This window comes from Rhinopithecus roxellana, chromosome 8 (assembly GCF_007565055.1).
Source record: "Rhinopithecus roxellana isolate Shanxi Qingling chromosome 8, ASM756505v1, whole genome shotgun sequence".
In the NCBI taxonomy this organism is placed as follows: domain Eukaryota; kingdom Metazoa; phylum Chordata; class Mammalia; order Primates; family Cercopithecidae; genus Rhinopithecus; species Rhinopithecus roxellana.
The window spans coordinates 130,954,377-130,980,385 of NC_044556.1; the positions used below are offsets into that span (position 1 = coordinate 130,954,377).

Sequence of the window (26,009 nt, forward strand, 5' to 3'; positions counted from 1 at the left end):
GTGCTGAAGTAGCTACTTGACTTTGCAACTAATACATACATGAGTGAGAGGCCTGGAGGTTAAACTGGTTATACAATTCTTCATTAAAACACTTTTTTTTTTTTTTTTTAAGTAGAGGGGAGAAGGTAGAAGAAGAGAACAGAGGGAATCAGAAAAGACTTTGCAAACCCTTCTCTAAATGTGTGACAGATGAACTAAGCTGGTGCCTGCTTCCCATATATGCACAGTTTCAGGCAATGAAGAGCCTGCTAGAAACAAAGATACTTGTCCCTAGAGAGAAAGAAGAAAATGACTCTAGATAGGAGCTTCTCTTTGTTTTAGATATAATAGGTCCTTTGCCCCTTGGGGCCATTGCAATTTTTCTTGCCTTACAATTTCTTAAAAACATTTACTAAGTCAATAATACATGGTAAATGCAGTTAAGCACTTCCACTTTATTGGTGTTTCATTTAATCCTCACGATTACCTGGCGAGGTAGGACTCAACCTATTTTTATAGATAAGAAACTGAACCCTAGAGAACTGTTATGTAACCTGACTATGCGTTAAACTTCTAAAAAGTAAACGTGCATATGTATTTAAATCTTGCCTCAAAAAGCTAACCTATTAGACCTTATAACATGTACCTGACAGGAGGAAACCAACAGAAGAATGAGGTGTCAAGAAACAGGGGATATTCTAATGCAAGGGAGGTGTTCTACAGTCGGGGAACATCCAGATTACCTTAAGGAGCATCTCAGTTTCTCCTTCCACCAAGCCACCCCCACCAGATAAAGAAAAGATATTGGATTTTTAAAAATTTAAAATATATTATTTCCCATGTAAAGAGTCACTGGAACATATCTTATACAGTAACTAATCGGAAAATTGTTTCTTCATCCTCATCCTGGTGCAAATTTGCTGAAATATTTCAGTATTGATTCAAATATAACAATTTAAAATAGATCCACACATGCCATCTTATTCTGAAGTAGTAGGTGTCTTTCTATCAATGAAAGAATGTCCAGGAGAAATAGTAACTGACTTAACTGTTGTTTTAAATAAGTTCCCTATTTTGGCAAGGAAATCTTAAAACAGTAAAATAAAGAAGGATTTTGTAATTGCAAACAAAGTTACTCTACTGGGTCGGGCGCAGTGGCTCACGCCTATAATCCCAGCATTTTGGGAGGCTGAGGCGGGTGGATCACAAGGTCAGGAGATCGAGAGCATCCTGGCTAACACAGTGAAACCCCATCTCTACTAAAAATACAAAAAATTAGCCAGGCGTGGTGGCGGGCGCCTGTAGTCCCAGCTACTCAGGAGGCTGAGGCAGAAGAATGGCGTGAACCTGGGAGGTGGAGCTTGCGGTGAGCTGAGATTACGCCACTGCACTCCAGCCTGGGTGAAAGAGTGAGACTCTGTCTCAAAAAAAAAAAAAAAAGAGAAAGGGATCTGTAAAAAGTAAGAAAGGGATCTGGATGGGCATAACTATGAGACAACGCCCCCAAGACAGAGTTCTAGAATTAAGTACAAATGCATAAGCTTTAAACACCATACATACCACTGGTCATATGAGATACTTTTGCAAGTTTCTTCATCACATTGTCCAGTCGGGACTGAGTGCTCTCCAATTCATGAGAGAAATCTTCCAACATACTAGAGAGAAGCAGACACAGAAGGTCGCTGGTAAGCACGAAGCCTTGGCAGTGCACATGCACTGGGTTAACAGGACTAGGCCTCCATTTTAGCACACAAAATGGGCAACGTTGGGTTTCAGGACCTCACTCTATTATCCAAAATCCTTGGGACAAGATAGGATTTTGATTTTGGAATTCTTGGGATTTAAAAAAAGCCTAAATTACATATGCTCTGCATTAGTCAATACCGTCAGGAGGGTCTGGGGCAGTCCCCGTAATCAGATACTTAATATTTCTGCAGAAAAAACTATGAGGAGTCAGAGTTGGAGTCAGTTCAGGTGAGGTTTTTCTGTAACATGAGCTTGCTGCAAATTTAAAGAAAAAATTTTTAAAAAAACGAAAGGAGATTTCTTTAGAGCTTTCTAGATTTCAGAACTGCAGACAAGGCAGTGTGGACCTGTCTATACAATAACACAAACTCAGTGGCAGTGCAGTGTGGTAGAAACAATGCTATCTGAGGCAGACAACCAGGCTTTGCCACTTGTTTACACTGTTACCTTGGACAACATACCCTACAGCTCTTTAGGACTGTTTCCTCACCTGTAAAACAGGGCAATCCTATCAGCCCAACTTCCCTCACATGACTCTTGTGAGAACCAGGTAAATACACAAAAACACTTTATGTCAATATGAGTTAAGGAATGTACTTTAATAAAATAACCTCCTGTAAAGCACTATGTGCTTTATTATAAACCCAGAAGACCTCAGCACTAACATCCCTGATGGAGTGTGTGAGAGTGTGTGTGTGCATGCACACACGCATCTCCCCATCTGTCCTCACAGAGAAACCAGTATTTCCCACTAGGAAAACTGACTCCAGCAGGCTTACACTATTTGCTGTCCAATGTGCAGCTGGGAAAGAAAACCCCAAAATACTATTTCAGCAGTGCCTATTTTATAAGTCACTAAATATTCCAGACTTTTCAACTTTTGACTGGTAAATGATTATTCTGAGGCTAGAATGTAATATACCAATTAGTACTAACAGTCTTACTAAAAAGGCTATATTAACTCTGACAGCATCAATGGCAGTTAGAAACTGCTGGTCTTAATCTGTGCCCAACTAGACACCTGACAGTCTTGCAGGATTCAGGGCAACCAACTCTTCATTAAATCAACTATTACATGAACTCCACATTGACAACTAAAACAAGTCTTTGTCCCTTACCTAAATTTTCAAATTAAAACATATTTAGCTCATTTTAGATCCTGGCAGCATCTTGGTGCTGCAGTTGGCAGGCCTATCCAGACAGGGTCAAACTCTGAAAAGCGAGCGCTACCTTTCTGCACTGGGTGTGACTTTTCATACTGAAGACAAAACGGGCACATCATCCCCCCTTCAGTCCATGGACACTTACCAACCAAGCTGCTAGCCCAAATCTATCTCAGTACCATCCAACAAAAATATGAATCATGTACACCATTTTACATTTTCTAGTAGCCACATTTTTAAAAATTTCAAAAGAAACAGGTGAAATTAATTCTGTTGTATTTAGCCTAATACAGCCAAAATACTATCATCTCAACATGTAATATAAAAATTATTAATAAGCTATTTTACATTTTTCCATACTAAGTCTTCAAAATCCAGTAAGCATTTTATCTCTGGAGCACATCTCAATTCAGACTAGCCACATAAAACTTACTTAACAGCCAGCCACATGTGGCTAGTAGCTATTATACTAGATAGCACAGGTCTAAGTCCAAATCCCACGCTTTTTCCCATTTATCTGTTATTTCTACCTTTTTAGAGACAGGGTCTCCTCTGTCACCCAGGTTGGAGTACAACCTGGAGGTGCCATCATAGCTCACTGCAGCCTCAAACACCTGGGCTTAAGTAATTCTCCCACCTCAGCCTCCTTCCCTAGTACTTGGGACTACAAGTGTGAACCATTAAATGCCCTTAAAACAGACCCCTTTACTATTGTTCTAGTGAGCTGTGGATAGGGAGTGGAGGTAGGGGTGTGTCAATTCACCATCTTTAACTGGAAGTCCCTCAGACTCTATGACCCACTGCCCAGCCAGGCTGCTTCATCAACAGAGAAGCTCAGGCCATTAGTCCCTTCCCCTCCTCAAACTGAACTTTAGGGTCAGGACCCATTTTAGATAGACATGAAACAGATTCTGGCTACTCCAGCTTCCTGCCTGGTCTCCCTACCTGGCTCCATTGCAGCACATCATCTAAATCACACCTAATCACACCATCACTCCTAACCTCACCTCCACGTGGTCATCATGCTCAGAATAAGTAGTCGTACCTCCTGACCATGCTGACAAGGCCTTCCCTGGTTTGTTCTCTGCCTCCAGACACATGGAACCTCCCTGCTCCATGCATGTGTGCACGTCTCCATCTTCACAGATGCACTTTCTTCCTCCTTGTCTATGCTCCCCACACCACCTGCCTCCACACCAACTCTCACCTCACCTGGCTAACATCCACACATCCTTCAGACTTCAGTTAAACCCCTCTTCCTCAGGGACCTTGGGCTAAGTCAGGGGTCTCCAGGCAGCATGCACTGGCCCCATCACAGGGCCCTCCCACGTCACTGCCATCATCTAATGACCCCTCACCACTCACACAATGTCTGTTCTACCCAGCAAGTGGCAAACTCTTTGGCAGAGATGGGATGTCTTGTCTGCTCTGTTCCCTTCTACATCCCTTGGCTTCCAGAAGGCCTGGTGTAGAACAGGGGCCCATTAAGAATTTATAATGAATCAATGTGTCATGATAAACGTAATATCAAGACAGAAAAGTTTCTGAAATATCCTGGTGGACTGTTTTATTATTTTTCTCTTTAAAAAGATTTATAAAATGATAAAGGTATCCTGTGGCAGCATTTAAGAATGCAGTTTTTGCCATCAAACTACTGAGTGCAAAGGGACTGTTCATAAGGAAAAACAAACTGAGGTTATGTTTTGTTTTTATTTTTCTGAGAGGAAAGAGTTTTTGTTAACTGGCGTTAAATTTGTAAGTTTTAAAAACAACAACAACAAAAAAAAAAACCAAAGTTACCATAATTTAAGATGCAAAGCAGAGTGTTTGCTCAGTGTAGCGGGAAAGTCATGGGATGATACAGTCAGCTCAAAATCCCCACAGGTTACAGAGGCTTCTCTGTTTCACATTCCCATTCATAACTATACTTCGAGTATCTGCTCAGAGAAATCTGTGTCTGTTTTTGGAGGTGTTTAAAAATAACAACAACTTTGCCTAAAGCCTGTAGTAAAATTTACGAAGCAGATTTGCTTCTTTTGGGGAGGCTAGTCTGCAAAACAGAATAAAAATGCAGCTATGAATAAAACAGCTTTTGATCTTACCAGCCACGTAGCTGCCAGGCTTTTTAGGGGTCTCGTAGGATGGCTTTACCCCTGAATTTCACTGCAGCGAGAGGGGTGTCTCAATACTCACACTGCCTGTTCCTCCAGCTCCCCTCCGATGCGCTGGGACATGTTCTTCAGCACCCCGATGCTGCCAGAGACCAGCTCCAACTGCTCATCCTGCTGTTCCACGATCAACTGGTGCCAGAGAAATGGGAAATAAGCAATTAAAATCCATCTTACCTGGTTCCAAGCCCAGCACTCTAGCAGCTGCTAGTTTCTTTGCCAACTTGGGACAATTCACATTCAGAAGCAAAGCCCAGAAATCAAAGGACCAGACCGTTGCCTCTGAGAACACACTGCTCAAAAGGCTGGATTGTCAAGCTACTGATATCTCCTGCTGATCCAACTTGTGAACAGTCAGCGGGGCTTGAAACCACCAAGAGAGATTTACTCTGGTTGGCTGACGTCCAATAATGGAGCAGACAATGGCTGAAAGCACACGTGCAGATGACCACTGAGACGTGGGGATGTTTGGGAGGAGGAAGCCCATTGCCAAGATCAAGGTCTCAATCCACAACAGACTGCCACAGCTTAAATACAAGAGAGTCTGGCAAATCTCTGGATGTGGGGAACTATGCACACAGTCTCTCCTCCCTCTTCAAGGACAAACTAAAGGACGCCCTGTGGCAATAAGTTACCTCAAGGACAACTTCTGACTGACAAATATTTACTTTTAGTTGTGTTGCATTCTCCTCACTTTCTATAGAAAAAAATTTTCCTGGGTTTAATAGCAATTTAAGTAAACAACTGGTTAAGCAGACATACTAATGTAAAGAACAAAAGAACATATAAACTACATGTATACATAAAACACAATATTTAAGAATCAATAGTTTCAATGGGTACATGCTCCTCAAATCCCCAGACACATTATCATTAACTTCCTTTTATTAATATAGCTACATATCAAAGGCAACACCAGACATAATCAACTTCATTTTCCTCCTACCCCTTAATCTACACAAAAGCAGTCAACTTTACATATAACAAAACCAACCAATAGGCCAGGCGCAGTAGCTCACACCTGTAATCCTAGCACTTTAGGAGGCTGAGGCAGGTGAATTGCCTGAGTTCAAGAGTTCGAGACCAGCCTGGGCAACAAGGTGAAACCCCATCTCTACTAAAACAGAAAAAAAAAAAATTAGCTGGGCGTGGCGGCGTGCGCCTGTAGTCCCAGCTACTCAGGAGGCTGAGGCAGGAGAACTGTCTGAACTCGGGAGGCAGAGTTTGCAGTGAGCCAAGATGGTGCCATTGCACTGCAGCCTGGTAACAGAGCAAGACTTTGTCTCAAAAAAAAAAAAAGAAACCAACCAATAATTTTCAATGAAAAAAATGAGAGATCTTTCTGAAAGTGTCTCTGCTGAGATGAACAAAGGTCTGTTTTTTTCTAAGAGAACTGAGCTTGGTTCTTTTTTTAGAGAAAGGGTCTTGCTCTGTCACCCAGGCTAGAGTGCAATGGCATGATCGAAGCTCACTGTAGCCTTGAACTCCTGGGCTCAAGGGATCCTCTGGCCTCAGCCTCCTGAGTAGCTGGGACTAAAGGTGCGAGCCACCATGTCTGGCTGAGCTTGGTTCTCTTGAAGCAGTCATGCTGTGAAGATTTTGAAACCCTTTACATATGCAATCATTAAACACAATCAACACAGGACAAGCTCTGGCTTACCCTGTTTGTCACTAAACCACAAGACTCCATGGCTGGCAAAGGAACTAAGGGGGTGTCTTGTTTCCCACTGCCCTGTCCTAAGCCCGGGGTCCTCGGGGTACCTGCTGCTGTGCCTGCTGCTCCTCAATGAAATGAGAATTGGCTCGCTGGAGCTCTCGGTCCAGGCGCCCGTATTTATCTGCTGTTCCAGTGCTCCAGTTCTGGCTGCCACTGTCTCCCAGCAGTGCCTGTGTGAGCAGAACAACCAGAGGAGTCAGGAGAAACAATTACTATCACTGAACAAGTGATGCATCAAGAGTGATATAAAGAGTTTTCACATTTCTTATCTATTTTTCCCTGAGCAAGGCTTTTATGTAGTGGTGTAGGTTGGTGCCTGGGTGGTACAATTTAAGGAATTCCAGGAAGGGCCCTCTATGTCTTTAAGTTCTCCCAATAGCCCTCACAATGGGCTTTGTCTCCTTAAAGTGCAAACAGATGCCTGCTAAATCAACAAACACCCATCTATATACTGTGTTATAATTGAAAAGCATTCAATCTCTTGTAAAAGAGCTCTTCCTGGTACCTGTGGAACTTCAACAACCCACAGGTTCCAGTCAACCTGATTCCAAATATCTAGAGTACTTTTTAAAGAAAAGTGTGACCCAGGGAAGTTTTGGGTTTTTTTGGTGGGGGGAAGGGGAGAGTTCTCTGGAATGACAAGAAGGTAAGCCATAGCCCTTCACACACCAATGCATAAGAACTATCAATGTCTGTTAAGTTTAATTCATGAATAGAATCTACGGTGCTTCAGGGTTTCCAGATGATGACTGGGGGTTACTTTACCAGGCAGGTATGACCACAAGGAATGCCTGACCCTGGCAACCTAGGCAAGGGCTGCCCTAAAGTCAGAGTTCTCCACCAGGGCTCCCGGACACCAGGGTCGGGTTTCCCAAGTATGAATTCAAGGAAGTTTGCAGCCATAAATGGGTAAGGTTGGGTATGTCTTCCTCACATGAAGAGGACAGGCACGAATGTGAGAGCTCAGTCTTGGCAGTTGGTTCTGACCAGACCCCCACACACCTTTCTGACTGGTCAAAATAACTGCTCACACCAGCCCCGCAGCCAGAGCCAGAAGACGCCAGCAACTAAGACTTTTTCCTTGTAGAGTTGCCAAATTTTCCTATCAGGTAATTTAAAAAAATTTCAGACACTATTAAAAGCCTGTCTGGTTAATTGGTTCTGTCTGAAAACCCTTCGAACAGCCCCATGACCTTCCTCCATGCTGACACTGACCTCTTCTCAGACTGCGAGGGGTGAACTCTATCAAATGGCCAGACTTCAGGGGCTAGGATGAGGGAAGCTCAGTTATTAGAAGCTTTTCTTACAAGAGCTTCCAGGGGCCCAGAGCTTCAGTCCAGTCAAGAGGCTGGATGGTGACTGTCTCTGGTGTAAAGCAGATCCAAGGCTTTTTGTGGGTGGCTCTGCCCTGACCTGGTCTTAGGGCTATCAAGACTGAAAAGATCCTGCTCGTTCCATTCTGATCCAGACTCTAAGGACCTCTATGGAAGACATGAGGAACTAATGACAATTTTTTTAGGGTCAGAAAAAGGCTATAACGCATCACTGGCCTAAGCACAGAGAACTGGGACACCACCAGGGCCCTGTGTGCTCCTGAGGCCACAGGGCTATTTTTCCTATGTTTTCCATGGTGTACACTTAGGCATAGCTAAGTATAGGGCAAATCATCCACATTTTATTGTAAAATAGCTTAAAGTTCATCGGTCTGACCCCACGTCTGTGATAATAGGATAGAGATTGAGAGAGGGCCCAAGGACTGGAAGATGCACCTGTGTGTGGGTGCCAGAGCAGGGTGCTGGTGAGGCAGGGAGCAGAACAGCGCCTGGTACCTGGCATGACGTGACAAGGCCCATGCCTGCTGGAGCACTCAGAGAGCCCTGGCCCTGCTTTTCCTTGAAAATTTGCGACTTGACATTTCACTCATGGCCTAAAACAAAATTCCAAGCCATACTTGGACAGGCAATATATAAATACATATATGTATATATATTTTATATAAATATGTGTATATATACACATTTATATATATAAATCTCAGGCACTATTACATGTTTATATAAGTTATAAAAATATTTATATATATTTATAAATATACATTTATATAACTTAAATATATATTTATATAAATGTATTTATAAACCAATACAAATTTTATTTACATTAGCCCAACTATACTATCCAGAGAATAAAACATTCAAATTAAGAGTAACAGCATAGGTGTTACCAACCTCACTGTCACAACTACTTCAGGTACTTCCACTTCCTATAAGCTCAAGTGCAAATGAGAAGAGAACTCCAAAACTAGCCAACTTGAGGCCATTCACTAGCTTCTTTCAAGAGAGGGAGCCAGATGGAATGGACTAGCTAGTGGCTTTTCCTAGCTGTACTGCTCAAAAAGAAAGCAAATGAGGCAAATAAGATTAAAAAGCCAAAAACAAAACAATGACTTGAAAAATGGAATGCAGGAAAAGAAAACAGGAAAATTAAGTTAGGTAATATTTATAGAACCCTCCTCCTTCTTCAAGCTTCCATAATATTTGTTTTCAAAATTAATTGGCTTGACAAATACCCACAGGTATGAAGTACTGATTGCTAGTTAGTAAAAACAGTGAAATTTCTCAAGAGCCTACTCAATGGACAATTCGTAACTTTCTGGAATCTTAATAAATTGAGGCTAAGACAAGTCATTTAAAGCAAATATTATCATTTTTCATGAAGTCTTTTTTTACTCCTAAGGAAAATGGATATCCAAAGAATTTAAAAACTACTTCTGTCAAAAAATCACCTAACAGTTTAGCAACAGGCAAAAAACATTCTATCCTACCAAAAAAGTCTAAATCAAATCTCAATCTAAATGAAAGTCCAAATTCTAGATGACCATTCTATATTTTTTAAAAGGACTGTATCTTAACAATTAGGAGCTTCTATCGATATGCCAAAGTATGTAATTTTTTAAAACTGCTTAAAACAAAGAGAAATGTAATTTAACACACAAGTTTAAGGTTCCTCTAATGTCTTTACATCAAATGTCAATCCTTAGATGTCTAATGCATTTCATGGGTAGGCAATGTAGTAACTGCTAGAGAGCTTAAAACAAACAAACAAACAAACAAACAAAAAACAAAAAACCATGACATACATCTCTCCTCACTGTCAAGGGGCCTGGGGCCCAGCAGAGAGAAAGACAGTGAGTAATTATAGCCTTTCAAAGAACCTGGCACACAGAGTGTATTCAACAGGTACAGAATAAACACATTAAAAAAGTAAAAGTACTCTGTGATAAGTGCTATAGTAAGGGTAGGCAAAAGGTGCTATGGAGCCCAGAGGAGAAGACCAGAGGGTAAGAGGAGGGGAGGGAAACGCTGTAAGCGTGCTGGGACAGGCTGCAGGGACTGTCACAAAACCTCCCATGGTCACACCAGGACCTGCAAGCAGAAGTCTTCCTCTCGATTACATGATCCATAGATGGTCAGCATTTTTAAATTCCAAATATCTAACTGTATGCTTTCTCTCACTGATAATTATATTCTGATGTTTTCTTACCTGTCTATTTTTTCTTTCGGCTAATGCCTGCACAGATGAAGTTGACATCTGATCTTTCATGTCCTAATGAGAAACAAGATATGAAAACAAATGAAAAAATCCTGAAACAAAATCACAGTTAACATTTCATACATTAGCAAAACACACAATTTATCACTGATTTTTTAAAAAGAAGACTGCATTTCTTGGCTTTATTTTCAGTCTCAAAAATAAAGAAAAGAAAAAGAAAGATGGTCCCTTAAAAAGAAGTAACCTGGATACTAATTTAAATAGGAGGAAAGAGAAAGGGATAACATTTACCAGGTACCTACCACAGGTCAGAAACAGTGCTAAACACGCACACACATTATCACTGAATTTTCACAAGGACCCTGTGAAGCTGGTACTATTTCCATTTTAAGGTTGAGGAGACCTAGGTCCAAAAAGACGATGGTACTTTCTCAAAGCCATATCACTAATAAAGAACATCCCTGGGGTACAAACACAAAAGCACGTGTTCAAACGCTTGCATCTTTTTTACAATATATGTAAAAAAACCATCTGCTTTTAGTATAAAGTATATTTACCATTAAACACCAAAGAATACTTCCAAGTAGTGGTACAATAGGTCACTTATTTTATTTCTGAGTTGGATTCATGAAAGGTATCGACTATTCCTAACATCAGAGTGAATTTCCAGAGCAGTGTTAAAAATAATTTTGTATGGAATGAAAAATGAATAGATCCAGTCCTTTATCTGAAGCAAAACATTTTATTAAATTTGAGTCATTTTGCTTATTTAGCTACAATCCAATGTACTATAGAATGATTTGAACTGAATACATGATAACTGCAACAAATTTTTTTAAAAGGTTGTCAAAATATAATTTATGCAAACGTCAAGGTATAAGACTTTTAGAAACTTCTTTAAAGACCCATGACAAGTAAACAGTAGATCAGACAGTGCCACCGCTTTTACAATCCCAGAACTGTGGTGAGTGAGAACCACCTGATTCAACTTTCAAACCACTCATCTAACCATTTAGCAAACACTCACTGATGTCTACTATGTGGCCAGGCATACAGCAGTGAATGATACTAGCTAGGCCCCTGCCCACATGGAGTTCACATCATGATGATGTGCCTAACTCAGTCATGTGAGTGTTGTTAAAGATGCAGTTCCCCTGGATGTCACTATGCTCAGTGAAATAAGCCAGGCACAGAAAGACAAATACCGCATGTTCTCACTCATAAGTGGATGAGATTTCGCTCATGGTGGATTTCATGAAGACAAAGAATAGACAGGTGGTTACCTGAGGCCAGAAGAGTGCAGGGGGAAAGGAGGATGAAGAGAGGTTGATTAACGGGAAAAAATACAGTTAGAAGAAATAAGACCTAGTGCTCAACAGATCAGTAGGGTGACGATAGTTCAACAGTAATCTATCGTATATTTCAAAATAGCAAGAGAATTCAAATGTTTGCGGCATAAAGATAAATGTTTAAAATGATTGATATTGCAATTGCCTTCATTTGATCATTACACATTATATACATGTATCAAAATATCACATGTACCCTAAAAATATGCACAACCATTATGTATTAAGAAATTTAAAAAAAAATTTTTTTTTTTTTTTTTTGAGACACAGTCTCACCTCTGTCACCAGGCTGGAATGCAGTGGCATGATCTCAGCTCACTGCAACCTTCGCCTCCTGGGTTCAAGCGATTCTCCTGCATCCGCCTCCTGAGCAGCTGGGACTACAGGCGCCCACCACCACACCCAGCTAATTTTTGTATTTTTAGTAGAGACACAGTTTCAGTATGTTGGCCAGGATGGTCCCGATCTCTTGATCTTGTGATCTGTCCACCTCGGCCACTCAAAGTGCTGGGATTACAGGCGTGAGCCACCATGCCCAGTCTAAAAATATTTTTTAAATGTAGTTCCCTAGGCCCCTCTGAGACCTATGAAGTCAGACTCTTGACGGCACATTTTTAACAAGCACCCGCCCCCCCGCAACTCCTTGTCTTAGGATGGAAATCTAGAAGCCTCAAAGAGAGACTGATCATTATGCTAGTATCTCCTGGACTGCAGGATTCCTTTTCTGATAGTCAATCCAACAGCCTGATTTATTTAATATACATTAAAAACTACGCAGAGCAACATTCACTAGGGGGATAATACACGCTTTTAAAAATATACTCAGCTGGGCCCTGTGGCTTGCGCCTATAGTCCCAGCACTTTGGGAAGCCAAGGCAGTCGGATCACTTGAGGTCAGGAGTTGCAGACCTGCCTGGGCAACATAGCAAAACCCCATCTCTACTTAAAAAAATAAATAAAATAAAAATATAGTCAGTGCATTTTATAATAGTCTTTTTTTTAAAACAATGAACACATTACTTGCATAATAAAGATATCAACATGCACGTATGGAAAAGTGACATGTTAACCTTAGAACACTATATATACAACATACTTTTGCTGTTAGAAGTCAGTGCAGTCATGGTAGAGACATTAGCTGAAAAGGAGCACAGGCACGCTTCTGGGGGTGCTGGTAACACTCTGCAGTGCTTCTGGGTGCTGTTTAGATGGCTGTGTTCAGTTTATAAATTTATTAAGCTATATATTTAGGTTAATTACATTTTTCTATGGCGTTATATTTTAATAAATATATATTTTTTAATACTACTGGTCCCAAACAATGGCTGGATGGCAAACTACACCAGCACTTTGAAAATAAATTTGTCATTCTATACCACGAGTCTCAAAATATTCACTGCCTTGACCCAGTAATTCCACTAACAAGAATTTATTTTTAGGAAATAACATAAAATAGATACAAAAAAAGACATGCAGAGATGTGCACTGCAGTATTATTTATAATATGAAAAAAGCAGAAATAAGCAGCAAGTCCAAATAAGGGAACAGCTACACAATCCACACAATGCAGTATTATATACTAGGCATTATGTACTAGGCATTGTGCTTATGAAGAGAGTTCAGTGAACAGACAATTCACAAAAAAACCCACAAATGATCAAACATGAATAGATACAATAACCCACCGGTAATCAAAGAAGTGTAGCTAAGAGACGTTTTCTCCAATTAGACCAAGAAAGATGAAAAAGACTGATAATACTTAGTGAAGGTATATTCTGATACTCTATTAGAAATATGACTGATAAGGTCTTTTTGTAGGATACTTTGAAAACAATTTTTTTATTTTTATTTTTTGAGACAGGATCTCACTCTGATGCCCAGGCTGGAGTACGGTGGTGCCATCACAGCTCACTGCAGCCTCAACCTCCTGGGCTCAAATGATCCTCCCACCTCAGCCTCCCAAGTAGCTGGGACTGCAGGCATATGCTGCCACACCTATTTATTTTTTTAATTTTTGGTAGAGATGAGGTCTCCCTATGTTGCCCAAGCTGGTCTTGAATTCCTGAATTCAACTGATCTTCCTGCCTTGGCCTCCCAAAGTCCTAGGACTACAGGCATGAGCCACCATGACTGGCTATGAATATTTAAAATGTGTATTCTGAATTTTTTACGAAACAATTATGTAAGTTATGCTCACAAAGATGGTCACTGAAGTATGGTTTGCAACTGCCAATAATAAACAATAATCAAAATATCTACTGGTAGGTCAATGATTAAATAAATCATAACAGAGCCACATTAGAGGAGAGGGAAAGACCATGATCTTTCATGTCAAAGACCTAGGTTTAAGACTTAGTTATGCTTTTTAATAGTTGCACTAAGTTTCTACTTCTTCTGTACATTTAGAGTAATATCCTTTGGGATCACTGTAGGGGTTAACAGAGGTAACACACAAAGCCTGATTAACAGTAGCCAACAATACAGCAAGCACTCAATGAACATTATCAGCAAATAAAAGTACGCAACTATTAAAAAGGATAGTCTGCTCCCGGGTAATACAGGACCCACTAGCTACTGAGCACCTCAAATGTGGTCAGTGCAACTGAGGAACTGAATTTTATTTTAATTAATTGATACTCGGTTATCAGAAAACTTTAAAGTATGTCTGGAAAAAATTGGGTTTATGATTCTACTTTTTCAATTGTAAGTTCTGTAAACTCTAAATACAGATCAAGTATTTCCAATGAAAATTTCACATCTGAATTGAGATGTGCTTGAGTGTAAAATACATGCCAGATTTATTACAAAAACAGTTTAAAAACTTGAAATCTCTCATTAATATCTCTTATGTTGACTACATGTTTAAATGATGTTTTGGATCTATCAGGTTAAATAAAATATAATAAGCTCACCTATTTTTACTCTTTTAACGTGGCAACTAGAAAACAGCCCTTCTCTGGATTTACCTGCGTCACTGCAGGACTATGTCCACAATGTAATTTTTCATAGAAAAAAAGTTACAGATCATCATGCCACTGCTTTTTTAAAGTTTGCATATTTCAATGTCCATAAAATGGCTGTGAAAAATAAAACTGACACTAATTATTTCTAGGGAGTGAAATTAGAGAACGAAGAGGCATTTTCTCTTTTCTTTTACATCAAAAGTATTTGCATTTTATAAATACCAAGTACAGATTATTTTTAACCTAAGAAAATAAAATGCTATGATTGCATAATGGTATGATCACAACTATGTAAAAACACAACTGCCCTGCATTGGGAGGAAAATTATGAAGAAAACGCAGCCTTGTGCTGTGTATTATTTTGAGTTTAGGTTCCTTTTTCTATTTTTTACTCTTGAAAATTTTCTCTAATTTTATTTGAGCTTGCATTATCATAATTAAATATATATTTTAAAGTTGCAGTTTTTAAGTTTTATGCTTAATAAAAACCATGTGGGGTTATGTGTGTGCCTGCATGGGTGTTGCCCTAATGAGGCAGATTCTTCCAACAGCCATGTGGGTAGGCATCGTCCTGTATGTGACCACCACCACCTGCAGGTAAGGATCTATGGCTTTCACTTCTTTTTTTTTGAGAAGGAGTCTCACTGTGTCTCCCAGGCTGGAGTGCAGTGGCACAATCTCAGTTCACTGCAACCTCCGTCCCTGAGTTCAAACAATTCTCCCACCTCTGCCTCCCAAGTAGCTGGGACTGCAGGAGCCTGCCACCACACCCAGCTAATTTTTGTATTTTTAGTAGAGATAGAGTTTCACCATGTTGGCCAGGGTGGTCTCAAACTTCTGACCTCAAGTGATCTGCCCACCTCAGCCTCCCAAAGTGCTGGGATTACTGGTGTGAGCCACCACATCCCACCGGCTTTCACTTCTAAGATGGCACTTTATCCATGTAGGTCAAAAGTCAGCAGATACCACACAACAGAACACCTTCATATTGGAATTTGGGATCTTAAACTATGTTACTAAATAGTTTCAAACATCTTGTAACAATCTATCATGCCAAAAACATAATTACTCATATTCTTTTTAACACATGACGTTTAGAACCAGCAGTCAAGCAGCGAGTCCCAATAAAATATGGTTCATCTGCCAAAGGAACAACAAATGTCCTGGTTATTTATGCTTCTGTTCCCATTTCACACTGTCTTCCAAGCTGAATGAATGAGACATCATAAATCCCAGTGCTTCCCACTCATAACTCTTACATTTCAAGGTCATCTGTGCACACACTGGATACTTCACCCTTTTTGATTAACCAAAGCCATTTCCATCTTGACTTATAATTGACTGTAAACAATTCTCACATTGGAGCAGGTTCGGTTTTTTCGTGGAGAGGGTAATAGTTCTGATTCTACCTTTTAAAGTTCAAGTCAGAGAATGTTAGTGAGGATTATTTCATAGATAAAACTGAGATCCAGGGAGGCTGAATGACTTACCATGGTTAAGATTTATTAAGGTCACAGGTTAGCCTAGAACTCCGGTTCCCTTACCCCTTATATTCACTGTTGTTGCACCATATACTGCAAAACCTCTTGATCCTAAATTAAACCAAAGTCACTTCTAGGATATACTTCTAAAACACAAAAATTTCACATGCAGAATCCTTGTGTATAGGTGACTCCACAAGAGTAAAAATGATTACCTCAAAAATATGAAAGCTATTTACATGAAAACTTGAATATTTTGGTTTCTTCACTAAAAACTGCCAGTAAAACTGAATTTGTACAGACTTAAAAAATGCTTGGAAAAACATACACAAGACTCTAAACAAGGAAGGCTTACTAAAGGCATAACCAATGGACATTAATCAAGAAGAAACAGGCGATTCACTTTTTCAGGTTGAAGCAAAAAGAGAAAAAAAAAATGCATAGAGTATCACTGACTCCCCTGCCTATGAAAGAGAAAGCATAAGTAGAATACACTGTTTGAAAGACAAAGTCAATCAAAATTTTGGAGCAACATTAAATGAAAGCCCACTAGTAATGAATGGTAACAGAAGAGCTAACAAATTTGTACAAATTCCTAGTTTGAACTTCATTTCATCTCATTTTCCAAATCTACTAACTCTCTGCTCCCTATCGAGCTCCTCCACCCAGAACCCAGAAATCTCTACGTACAAACACTGTTTAGCTAAATGTGGTAATATGGAATTATACAAAGTGTATTTTGTTTTTATTTTTAATCGAGTTAGCACCATTGCTATTTCCTTCTCTTCTACAGGACTTTCAACTAGAATATATTAAAATCATATCAGCAAAAGCTCAGTTAGGTACTGTTAGCCTACCACTGGTAAATACTAACAGCTTCCCCAAGAGGGGTCATAAATTTAAACAAGAATGACTTAGAACCCTAAAATATTCAGGTGGATCACATAATTAAGTATGGTTTAGATCTCAACTCTAAAAGGACAGTAAGATTTTGAAGTACTAACTTGATTTAGAATACCTCTTATTACTCTGTTCTCACACTGCTATGAAGAACTGCCCAAGATTGGGTAATTTATAAGGGAAAGAGGTTTAATTGACTCACAGTTCAGCATGGCTGGGGAAGCCTCAGGAAACTTACAATCATGGCAGCAGGTGAAGCAAGGCAACTTCTTCACAAGGCAGCAGGCAAGAGTGACAGAGCAAAGTGGGAAGAGCCCCTTATGAAACCATCAGACCTCATGAGACTCACTCACTATCATGAGAACAGCATGGGGGAAACTGCCCCCTTGATTCAATTACCTCCACCTGGTCTCTCCTTTGACCCATGGGGATTACGGGGATCACAATTCAAGATGAGATTCTGGGTGGGGAAACAGCTAAACCATATCAACCTCTAAGTATGTACTTTAAAAAGCTTTTCAAATACTGGAAAATGAACTTTGGATTCTTCTTTCCATTATACCAACGAACTTAATTTTCAATATATGAACCTCTAAATTTCAATCTGAAAACTTCCTAAGTCTACCTTGCAGAAAGAATAAATATAATGATTAAGGTTAAGGACATATGCTTCATTGCAAGGCCCCACTTAAATATTAATGTCTATAGGAGTGTCCTTCAAAAAACCTACTACAAAAAAAAAAAAAAAGTATACAAAATAATTGGGGATTTCCTTATCTTACAAAAAATATGTCACTTAACAACAAGGCTTCCTCATCCGAACAGTATTTTCAACTGGCTAGAAATTAAGAATGTCTAACCCAAACACTCACTGTGGATGGGGCATCTAAGGTCCAGAAAGGTTTCTCCCTCATTAAAATGTGGGTTTCTTCATAAACAATTTACGTCTATGTATATAGAAAGGCAACTAATGAATAAAACAAGTAACAAGAATATATAAAGTTCAGCGATAATCTACCATTTGAAATAATTTCAAAAGGAAATCACATGATATTAAAGACTTTGGCAAACACATACTAAGATTCCTGCCTAAGATGACTCTTAAAAAGCCATATGTTAGCACTGGTATGATCCCAAGTCTTTTTATTCAAGGAAGCTGCTTTCTAGTACATATGTTAAAGACAGCTGGTTCTCTTACATCTAGTTATGCTAATCAAATGGCTTAGCCATATAGTTTCAAAATATGAAACATTTTAATGACACAAGGTTGTACTTAAATAATATTTTTTCTTAGATTATTGAATAATGGGTATTATTCTAAATAACTTAGAACTATAAGATTTGTTCACTTGGATCAATTTTTTATACTCTGATAGATGCTTGTTTGCTCTGGATAACTCTGGAATGGCTGTCAAGTAGTTACATATGGAAATGTCAGTAACATAGGTTGCAAGAGTTTCAGAAGCAATTCAGATGGCGGAAGAGGCCGCTATCCAAACCCAGTAAGTCACTCTTCAACAGTGCAAAGTGATTACCAATCAATCAAAAAAACAAATGGTTTCTACAATAGTAATTGTTTTGTTCATCAAGAAACACAGTACACTAAGAAATAAAAAGTGAGAAATATAACCAGCTTGAAGAAACTAGAGATATGGACAAGGGTCTAATCATTCAGGATGACACCATTTGAAGGTACCCTGCCCAAAGCCAGCAGATTACTGTCTTATTTTTACTCTCAGAAATAAGCCTGACAGGCCGGGTATGGTGGCTCACACAGGTAATCCCAGCACTTTCAGAGGCCGAGGCAGGCGAACTGCTTGAGTTCAGGAGTTTAAGACCAGCCAGAGCAACATGGTGAACCCTGTCTCTACAAAAAATTAGCCTGGTGTGGTAGTGCACACCTGTAGTCCCAGCTACTTGGGAGGCTGAGGCAGGAGAAACACTTGAGCTGGAAGGCAGAGGCTGCAGTCAGCCAAGATAGTGCCACGGCGCTTCAGCCTGGGCAACACAGTGAGACCTCGTGTCAAAAAAAAGAAAGGCTAAAAACAGATTTCTTTTTCTTCAATCACAGAATTTTGTTTTTTTGAGGGTGCAGTGACATGATCATAGCTTTCATGAGCCTCCCACCTCGGCCTCCCATTTTGGTCTTCCATGTAGTTGAGACTACAGGTGTCCACCACCATGTCCAGCTAATTTTTCTATTTTTTTTTTTGTAGAGACGGGGTTTCATCATGTTGCCCGGACTGGTTTCAAATTCCTGGGTTCAAGTGATCCACCCACCTCTGCCTCCCAAAGTGCTGGGATTACAGGCATGAGCCACTATGCCCAGCCAATCAGAGAAATTATATGTGGGGAAGCTCGCATTTGATTCATATTTAAAAAGTGGTTTCAGAGGTGACCTATTAGTTTACAATTAACGGAAAGAGCTCTAAGAAGTCTGGCTATTTCTTATACAGATAACACAATAAGATCATATTCCTTACCCGGACAACTTGCCGAGTACTTGTAATGAAGGCTTTTCTTATACTCAATTCAGTTGCATCGAGGTTAAATTTTCTAGGATTTGCTTCAACTATGCGTAGGTCAAAAAGTCAAGGTAAAACAATTTCATCATCAAAGCCTGACAACATCCTGTTAACTCACTGAATCTCTCACATGCAAACAAATAAAATCTGGCTCAAACTTTCTGAAAACATAGTCAGCTGGACGCCAATCATTCTCAGACTTCCTCTGCCCGGAGCCACTGGAGGGAGGATCCCTTTGCCCCAAGACAGAGATGACCTGTCGGATTAGGAAGCACAGCCCCTGCTGATGAGCTTCACTACAAACACTTAGGGCTATCTGACCACAGCTGAGCTGGGTTCTTCCTGTTTGTCAACACTTGTGTCTATCCTTTTTTGACTCCTGATCATCTTTACTAAGCCAGCTTTTGCATGTCTTTTTCTCCTGCCATTCCAAATCACTTCCAATTATGCCAAGATGCTAACCCTACTTCTTAATTTAGGGAGATCAGGCCTTCTTCAGAGAAGCTGCCCTCATTCCCTTACCCTCTGGCCTGGTCCACCGCACCATGTCAGACACTCGCATAGCTCACTACACTTCTCTTTCATAATCTGCAGGTATCTATTTGTGTTATTATTTGATTACCATCTGTCCCCCATCCCTATCCACTCAAAGTTCTGTGAGGGCTGGTACAGTGTTTATTAATCTAATCTCCATAACCAACAAAATGCCGGGTACGTAGTATACTCAATAAACATTTGCTGGTTGAATGATGAGTATCTATTAAAACTTTTGTTTTTAATCTCGCATTTTCTCTATCTCCCCTAACTTTTTTTCCTTCCCTCCTGTCTCAAGGGAACAATTATCTCCCTGTAACTGTGCTTTTGATCCTGCCCCCTCACATATTTGCCACTAATCTTAGAGAACATACTTGCCTTTTAATAATTTAAAAGGTACCCGGGGTCATCATGAATAACAAAAATTTATTCCATGTATCAACTGCATATGAATCTGTGCTAACTACAGGGTGATCCTGACAGAAGCTGGTTTTCTTGATGCTTTATCTCACTTAGAGAAAAAACAAAACAGAACTCAGAGCATGCAAGTGGCATATCTTCCATCTAAAGTTTTGGTTAAGTGGGATTTCCAGTTGAAAAGAAAAGGCCATATAATGAAGTTTTTACAGTTCTCCAGTGCATGAGTTCACATCAACACCATGAATTAGCAGAACAGATCTGCTTTTACTAAATGCAGTTTCATGGAACAAGATGCCTCTTCAATGGACGGTGCCCATTGAACATCATTTCTTAAACATGACAGTCTACAAAAAGATTTTTTGATCTCTAATTACCAAAGTGTAACAATGGCCTATATGTACCTCTATATGATAATGACTGCTAGCACTATTACATAAGCTGTTTGCCAGGTGCCATTCTAAACTCTTTACCTGTATAATCCCAATAATCCTATGAGCTAGGTACTCCTGTTATCCTAACTTTCCACTAAAGAGGAAACTGAAGCACAGGGAGTTAAGTGATGGGCCCAAGTAACATGGTAACTGGTTGTGATACTGTAACATAATAAATACAAATTTGGTCTCTGCACCTCATTCCTGGCAAACAGCTCCTAGATCCCTTGGAATCTCCAGAGTGATGAGGATCTTTTGTATGTTAATGGAATAACTGATGGCTGGGGGTTTCTAGATAGCCTCAGGATGAGGGGCTGGTCCCCAGAGAAACCAACCATGTGATTAGACAGTTGAAGCTTTCAGCCCCCTGCTCAACCCCCCGGGGAAAGGGACTGACAGCTGAGTTGATCACCAATGGCCAACTGATGCGATCAATCGTGCCTACGAAATGAATCCTCCCCAAACACCTAAAAGGACAGAGTTCAGGAAGCTTCCAGATAGGTGAACATGTGGAGGTTCCTGGAGGCACCTGAAGAGGGCCTGGAAGTGCTACACCTCTTCTCCTATACCTTGCAAGCATCTCTTCCATCTGGTCATTCATCTGTATTCTTTGTAATATCCTTTACAATAAACGGATAAACCTAAGGAAACTGTTTCCCAGAGTTCTGTGAACTGCTCTTGCAAATTAAATTAATTTGATCCATGGAGGGAGTTGTGGGAACTCCTATTTATACCTGGTCAGTCGGGAGCACTGGTCACAACCTGGGGCTTGCAACTGGCATCTGAAGTGGGAGCAGTCTTGTGGGACTGAGCTTTTAACCTGTGGACCTGATGCTATTTCCACGTAGACAGTGTCAGAAATATCATACCAACTTGAGTGTGAGGGTAGAGACTTCAAAAAAAAAAAGAAAAATAGGGTTTTTTTTCCCCCTTTACATTGGCAGAGCCAGGACTTGAACACCAGGAATCTGATTCCAGGGTCCAGAGTCATAATCATTACACCGTGCTGCCTTTACATATATATATTTATAGTATAGGATTTGTCACACTGTACAAGAATGTGGCTACTCTACCTTAACTTACTGGGCAAATACTTTAAAGATATCACAGTACAAGGAAGAGCAACAAACATCAACCAATTATAAAAGAAAATGTTTCATCTACATAGTGGAAACAACTGGAGAAAAACTTGTCCGTTTGTCTATTTACCCAAAATGGCACAGACACCACAGAAAAGGATATTGATGGTTTCATCAAGGTCCTCTAGATCCCACTCTATGCTCCGGAGGTTGTTTCTCAGCTCGTTGGTGGTCCAGTCGATTTCTTCCCTTGTTGCTGTGGAGGGGTCCTGGAGGAGCTCTGTCCATCTCTGAAACAATCCCTGGGCAGTGTTGACAGCTTTCTGTACCTCTCTGTAATCAAGATGAGGCAAAGGAGAGAAATTACAGACAACATTCCATGGACAAGTTACTGCAGGGTTTAGGCTAACATTTATGATCATACACCATCCTCAGCAACCACCATTCCCACAGAAGGCTCTTCACAGACAAATGTCAAAGTTCAAAACTTTGATACACAGTCTGAGTATTATGTTCTCAGCTGATGCTTAGAATACAATATCCATTATTTAAGCAGCTACAATATCAAGTTTGTTGGGGAAGGGCAAATTTAATATTTTTCTCTGAACAGACTATACATAATAGTATAATGAAGCAATCCCACAAATCAACTAAAGGGCAATGGGCATTCTCACATGCTTTCACTTGGTGTGATAGTATTAATAAATTATACTCAGATGAAAAAGTCCTAATATAGCCTTTCTTTTCTTGGTGTGGGAGGAGTGAGAATGCTGGAGGGAAGGTTACTCTTATACAGCTCCCGTTTTATTATAGGTTAAGAATTTTAATCCCAGAAATTTTTAAACACAAAATCTCATTCAATTTCCAAACATTATTAGCTTTAAATATACCTACTTTCCTTAATTAAGCAATACCATATACCAGATTAGTGTTTGTTCTTGTTTTGTTTTTGAGATGGAGTCTTACTCTTTTGCCCAGGCTGGAGTGAAGTGGTGCGATCTCGGCTCACTGCAGCCTCCATCTCCCGGGTTCAAGCGACTCTTCTGCCTTAGCCTCCCAAGTAGCTGGGATTACAGGCACCTGCCACCACACCTGGCTAATTTTTGTATTTTTAGTAGCGACGGGGGTTTCGCCATCTTGGCCAGGCTGGTCTCGAACTTCTGACCTCAGGTGATCCACCTGCCTCGGCCTCCCAAAGTACTAGGATTACAGGCATGAGCCACCGCACCCAGCCAGATTAGTGTTTTTCTTGTTCAGAAAATGAGACTAGGCCATTAAGTGCTATGATCTAGCATGCTTTTAGATTAGATATAGTCACAAGATTTTAAGAACTTTTATCCCCACCATTGGGCCAATATCCACCATTTAAATGTTATAATCTAATACTACCATATATAAAAGCCAAAAAGGAGTCATTTTATAATCATATGGTCTCTCATGTTTAAAGATGATAATCCCACTGCTCCCAAACTATAAGAACTATTTTGATCCTTCTATGATTTCTTCTGGAACACAGACTACAAAAAAGCGTTCTAGATGATTAGGGTGTTTGTTGTCTATGGCTTTAAGACAGAATTCACACGCATCCCATACCCTCTGACGTTTCAAGTACTGGAAAAAAGAAAGCACTAACAAAAATGAAGAAAAGCACCTTACAATATTTAGGTCTATGGCATACTGATGAGCGCTAAGAGGCTGAATGTTAAACAGAGAATACAGCTACTAGGCGCAGGCTGAGTAAATAAGCAAGCTATATGGACAACAAATCTACCAAGGTCTATTCACATCTAGTTTACGGCTTAGGCAATCACCTCATTGTTCCTTTCATGTCAGCCTTTAGACTTTCAGTGCTAATGAGAAACCCTATTTAACATAAAATGGGGAAGAATTAAGTGAGGTGCAAATCTATTTTCTTTACTCTTTATGGGATCTGGGTGATTTAGTGGAGAAAGAGCTATGTATCATTCCTTAATGCAAAGTAAGTCATCCTTTGGTATCCTGGGGGGATTGGTTCCAGGACCCCCACAGGATACCAAATCTGCAGATTCTGAAGTCCTTATATAAAGTGGCATGGTATTTGCATATAACCTACGCACATCCTCCTACATACTTTAAATCATCTCTAGATTATTTATAATACCTAATGTAATTTAAATGCTATGTAAATTGCTGTTATACTGTATTGTTCAGGGAATAAGAAAAAAAAAAGTCTGTACATGTTCAGCAAAGATGTAACCATTCTTCTTTTTACTGAATATATTCAATCCTGAGTTGGCTGAATCCACAGATTTAGAACCCACAGAGATGGAGGCTGATTGTATTGGTTTATTTGTAAGTACTGAGTATCATCTGTGATAATGCAAGACAGAGTTAAAGAGGTATCTGTAAAGACATCTTTTAAAGAATATAAAATTTATCAATTCTGTAAAGTAAATATGAATTCCTTTTTGAGAACTAGAAGCCTCAAACCAAGAAGCCTTGGGCTAGGGCTTAGGTTTGTTCTCCACCACCAGTACACAATTATTATGCTAGAATTAAATTCTAAGTAGCAACCTACGAACTTCTTTGGTCTCAGGAGACTCCTTTGAACTCTTCAAAATTATTGAAGACCCCAAAGAGCTTAGAGTTACGTGTACTATATATCTAATGCTATTTACTATATCAGGAATTCAAACAGACATTTTAAAAATATTTGTCAACTTCAAAATGTGAGCTTACATGTTAACAATGTTTTTATTTAAAAAATTCTAAAACAAAAAAAAAATGTAGTGAGAATGGCATTGTTTTACATTTGTGCAAATCTCCTTAATAAATGTGGATTCTCATATCCACTTATACCATCAGTCTGTGGACATACATTTTGGTAGAAGCATATGATGAGAATCCAGCCTCATACAGATATATACTTGGAAAAGGGAGGAGAATTTTAATAGTCTTTTCGGACAATTGTGAATGTACTTTTTTGATAGTATACCAATACTTGACAACTGGCTGTTAAAGGTTAGCTACAATGTGGATCCTAAAACTGTATTAAAGAACTTTTTAGACTTTCTTATTTTACAATACTAATTTTCTTGGCCGGGCGCGGTGGCTCAGGCCTGTAATCCCAGCACTTTGGGAGGCCGAGACGGGCGGATCACGAGGTCAGGAGATCGAGACCATCCTGGCTAACAAGGTGAAACCCCGTCTCTACTAAAAAAAATACAAAAAACTAGCCGGGCGAGGTGGCGGGCGCCTGTAGTCCCAGCTACTCCAGAGGCTGAGGCAGGAGAATGGCGTAAACTCGGGAGGCGGAGCTTGCAGTGAGCTGAGATCCGGCCACTGCACTCCAGCCTGGGCGACAGAGCGAGACTCTGTCTCAAAAAAAAATAATAATTTTCTTGTTTTTCTTAGTTTACCAAGTAAAATGGGAAGGAGTATCTCAGTCATTAGGGAGCTCTGTCTCCCATACACTACGATCCATTGGTCAATCTTATACAGGCTGAGATTCCGTTATCCAAAATGCTTGGGACCAAAAATATTTGGGATTTTTTCAGATTTAGAATATTTGCATTATACTTACCAGTTGAGCACCCCAATCTGAAAATCCAAAATCCAAAATGCTCCAATGAGCATTTCTTTTGAGCATCTTGTTGGTGCTTAAAAAGTTTTGGATTTTGGAACATTTCATATTTGAGATGCTCAACCTGTACTTTGGATCTTTTACTTTTGGATGATTTTATAACATCATGTACTGGTCATTAGGAAAGTATCAGTCTACTGAGTACTGCAGAACCTCCAAATACCAGCTCATTTCATTACACAGTATCCAAAATCATATTTGTTACTATCACCACCAATTTCATCAGAAAAACTTTATTGGAAATCTGTAAGAGCACAGCAGTTGATATAGGCTCTCCAAACTTCTGTGCTTTTTTTTTTTTTTTTTTTTAAACAAAAGGCTTTATCACTGGTAAAAATACTGTTATTTTCCATGAAGTGACAGGTTCACCTCATTCATTT

At 39.7% G+C, this 26,009-nt stretch overlaps 1 protein-coding gene across 3 annotated transcripts in view; it reads right to left on the reverse strand.

Annotated features, from left to right (window-relative positions):
- STX6 (syntaxin 6) overlaps positions 1-26,009 on the reverse strand; it is a 73,826-nt gene that overhangs the window by 33,552 nt on the left and 14,265 nt on the right. For all 3 annotated transcript variants that reach the window (XM_030935140.1, XM_030935139.1, XM_010375639.2), the window contains exons 2-7: positions 22,171-22,340; positions 19,502-19,596; positions 10,317-10,379; positions 6,818-6,943; positions 5,082-5,188; positions 1,540-1,634 (exon numbers count right to left, since the gene is read on the reverse strand). In XM_030935140.1, the coding sequence (XP_030791000.1) occupies positions 1,540-1,634; positions 5,082-5,188; positions 6,818-6,943; positions 10,317-10,379; positions 19,502-19,596; positions 22,171-22,340 (656 nt within the window). The remainder of the gene's footprint in view (positions 1-1,539; positions 1,635-5,081; positions 5,189-6,817; positions 6,944-10,316; positions 10,380-19,501; positions 19,597-22,170; positions 22,341-26,009) is intronic.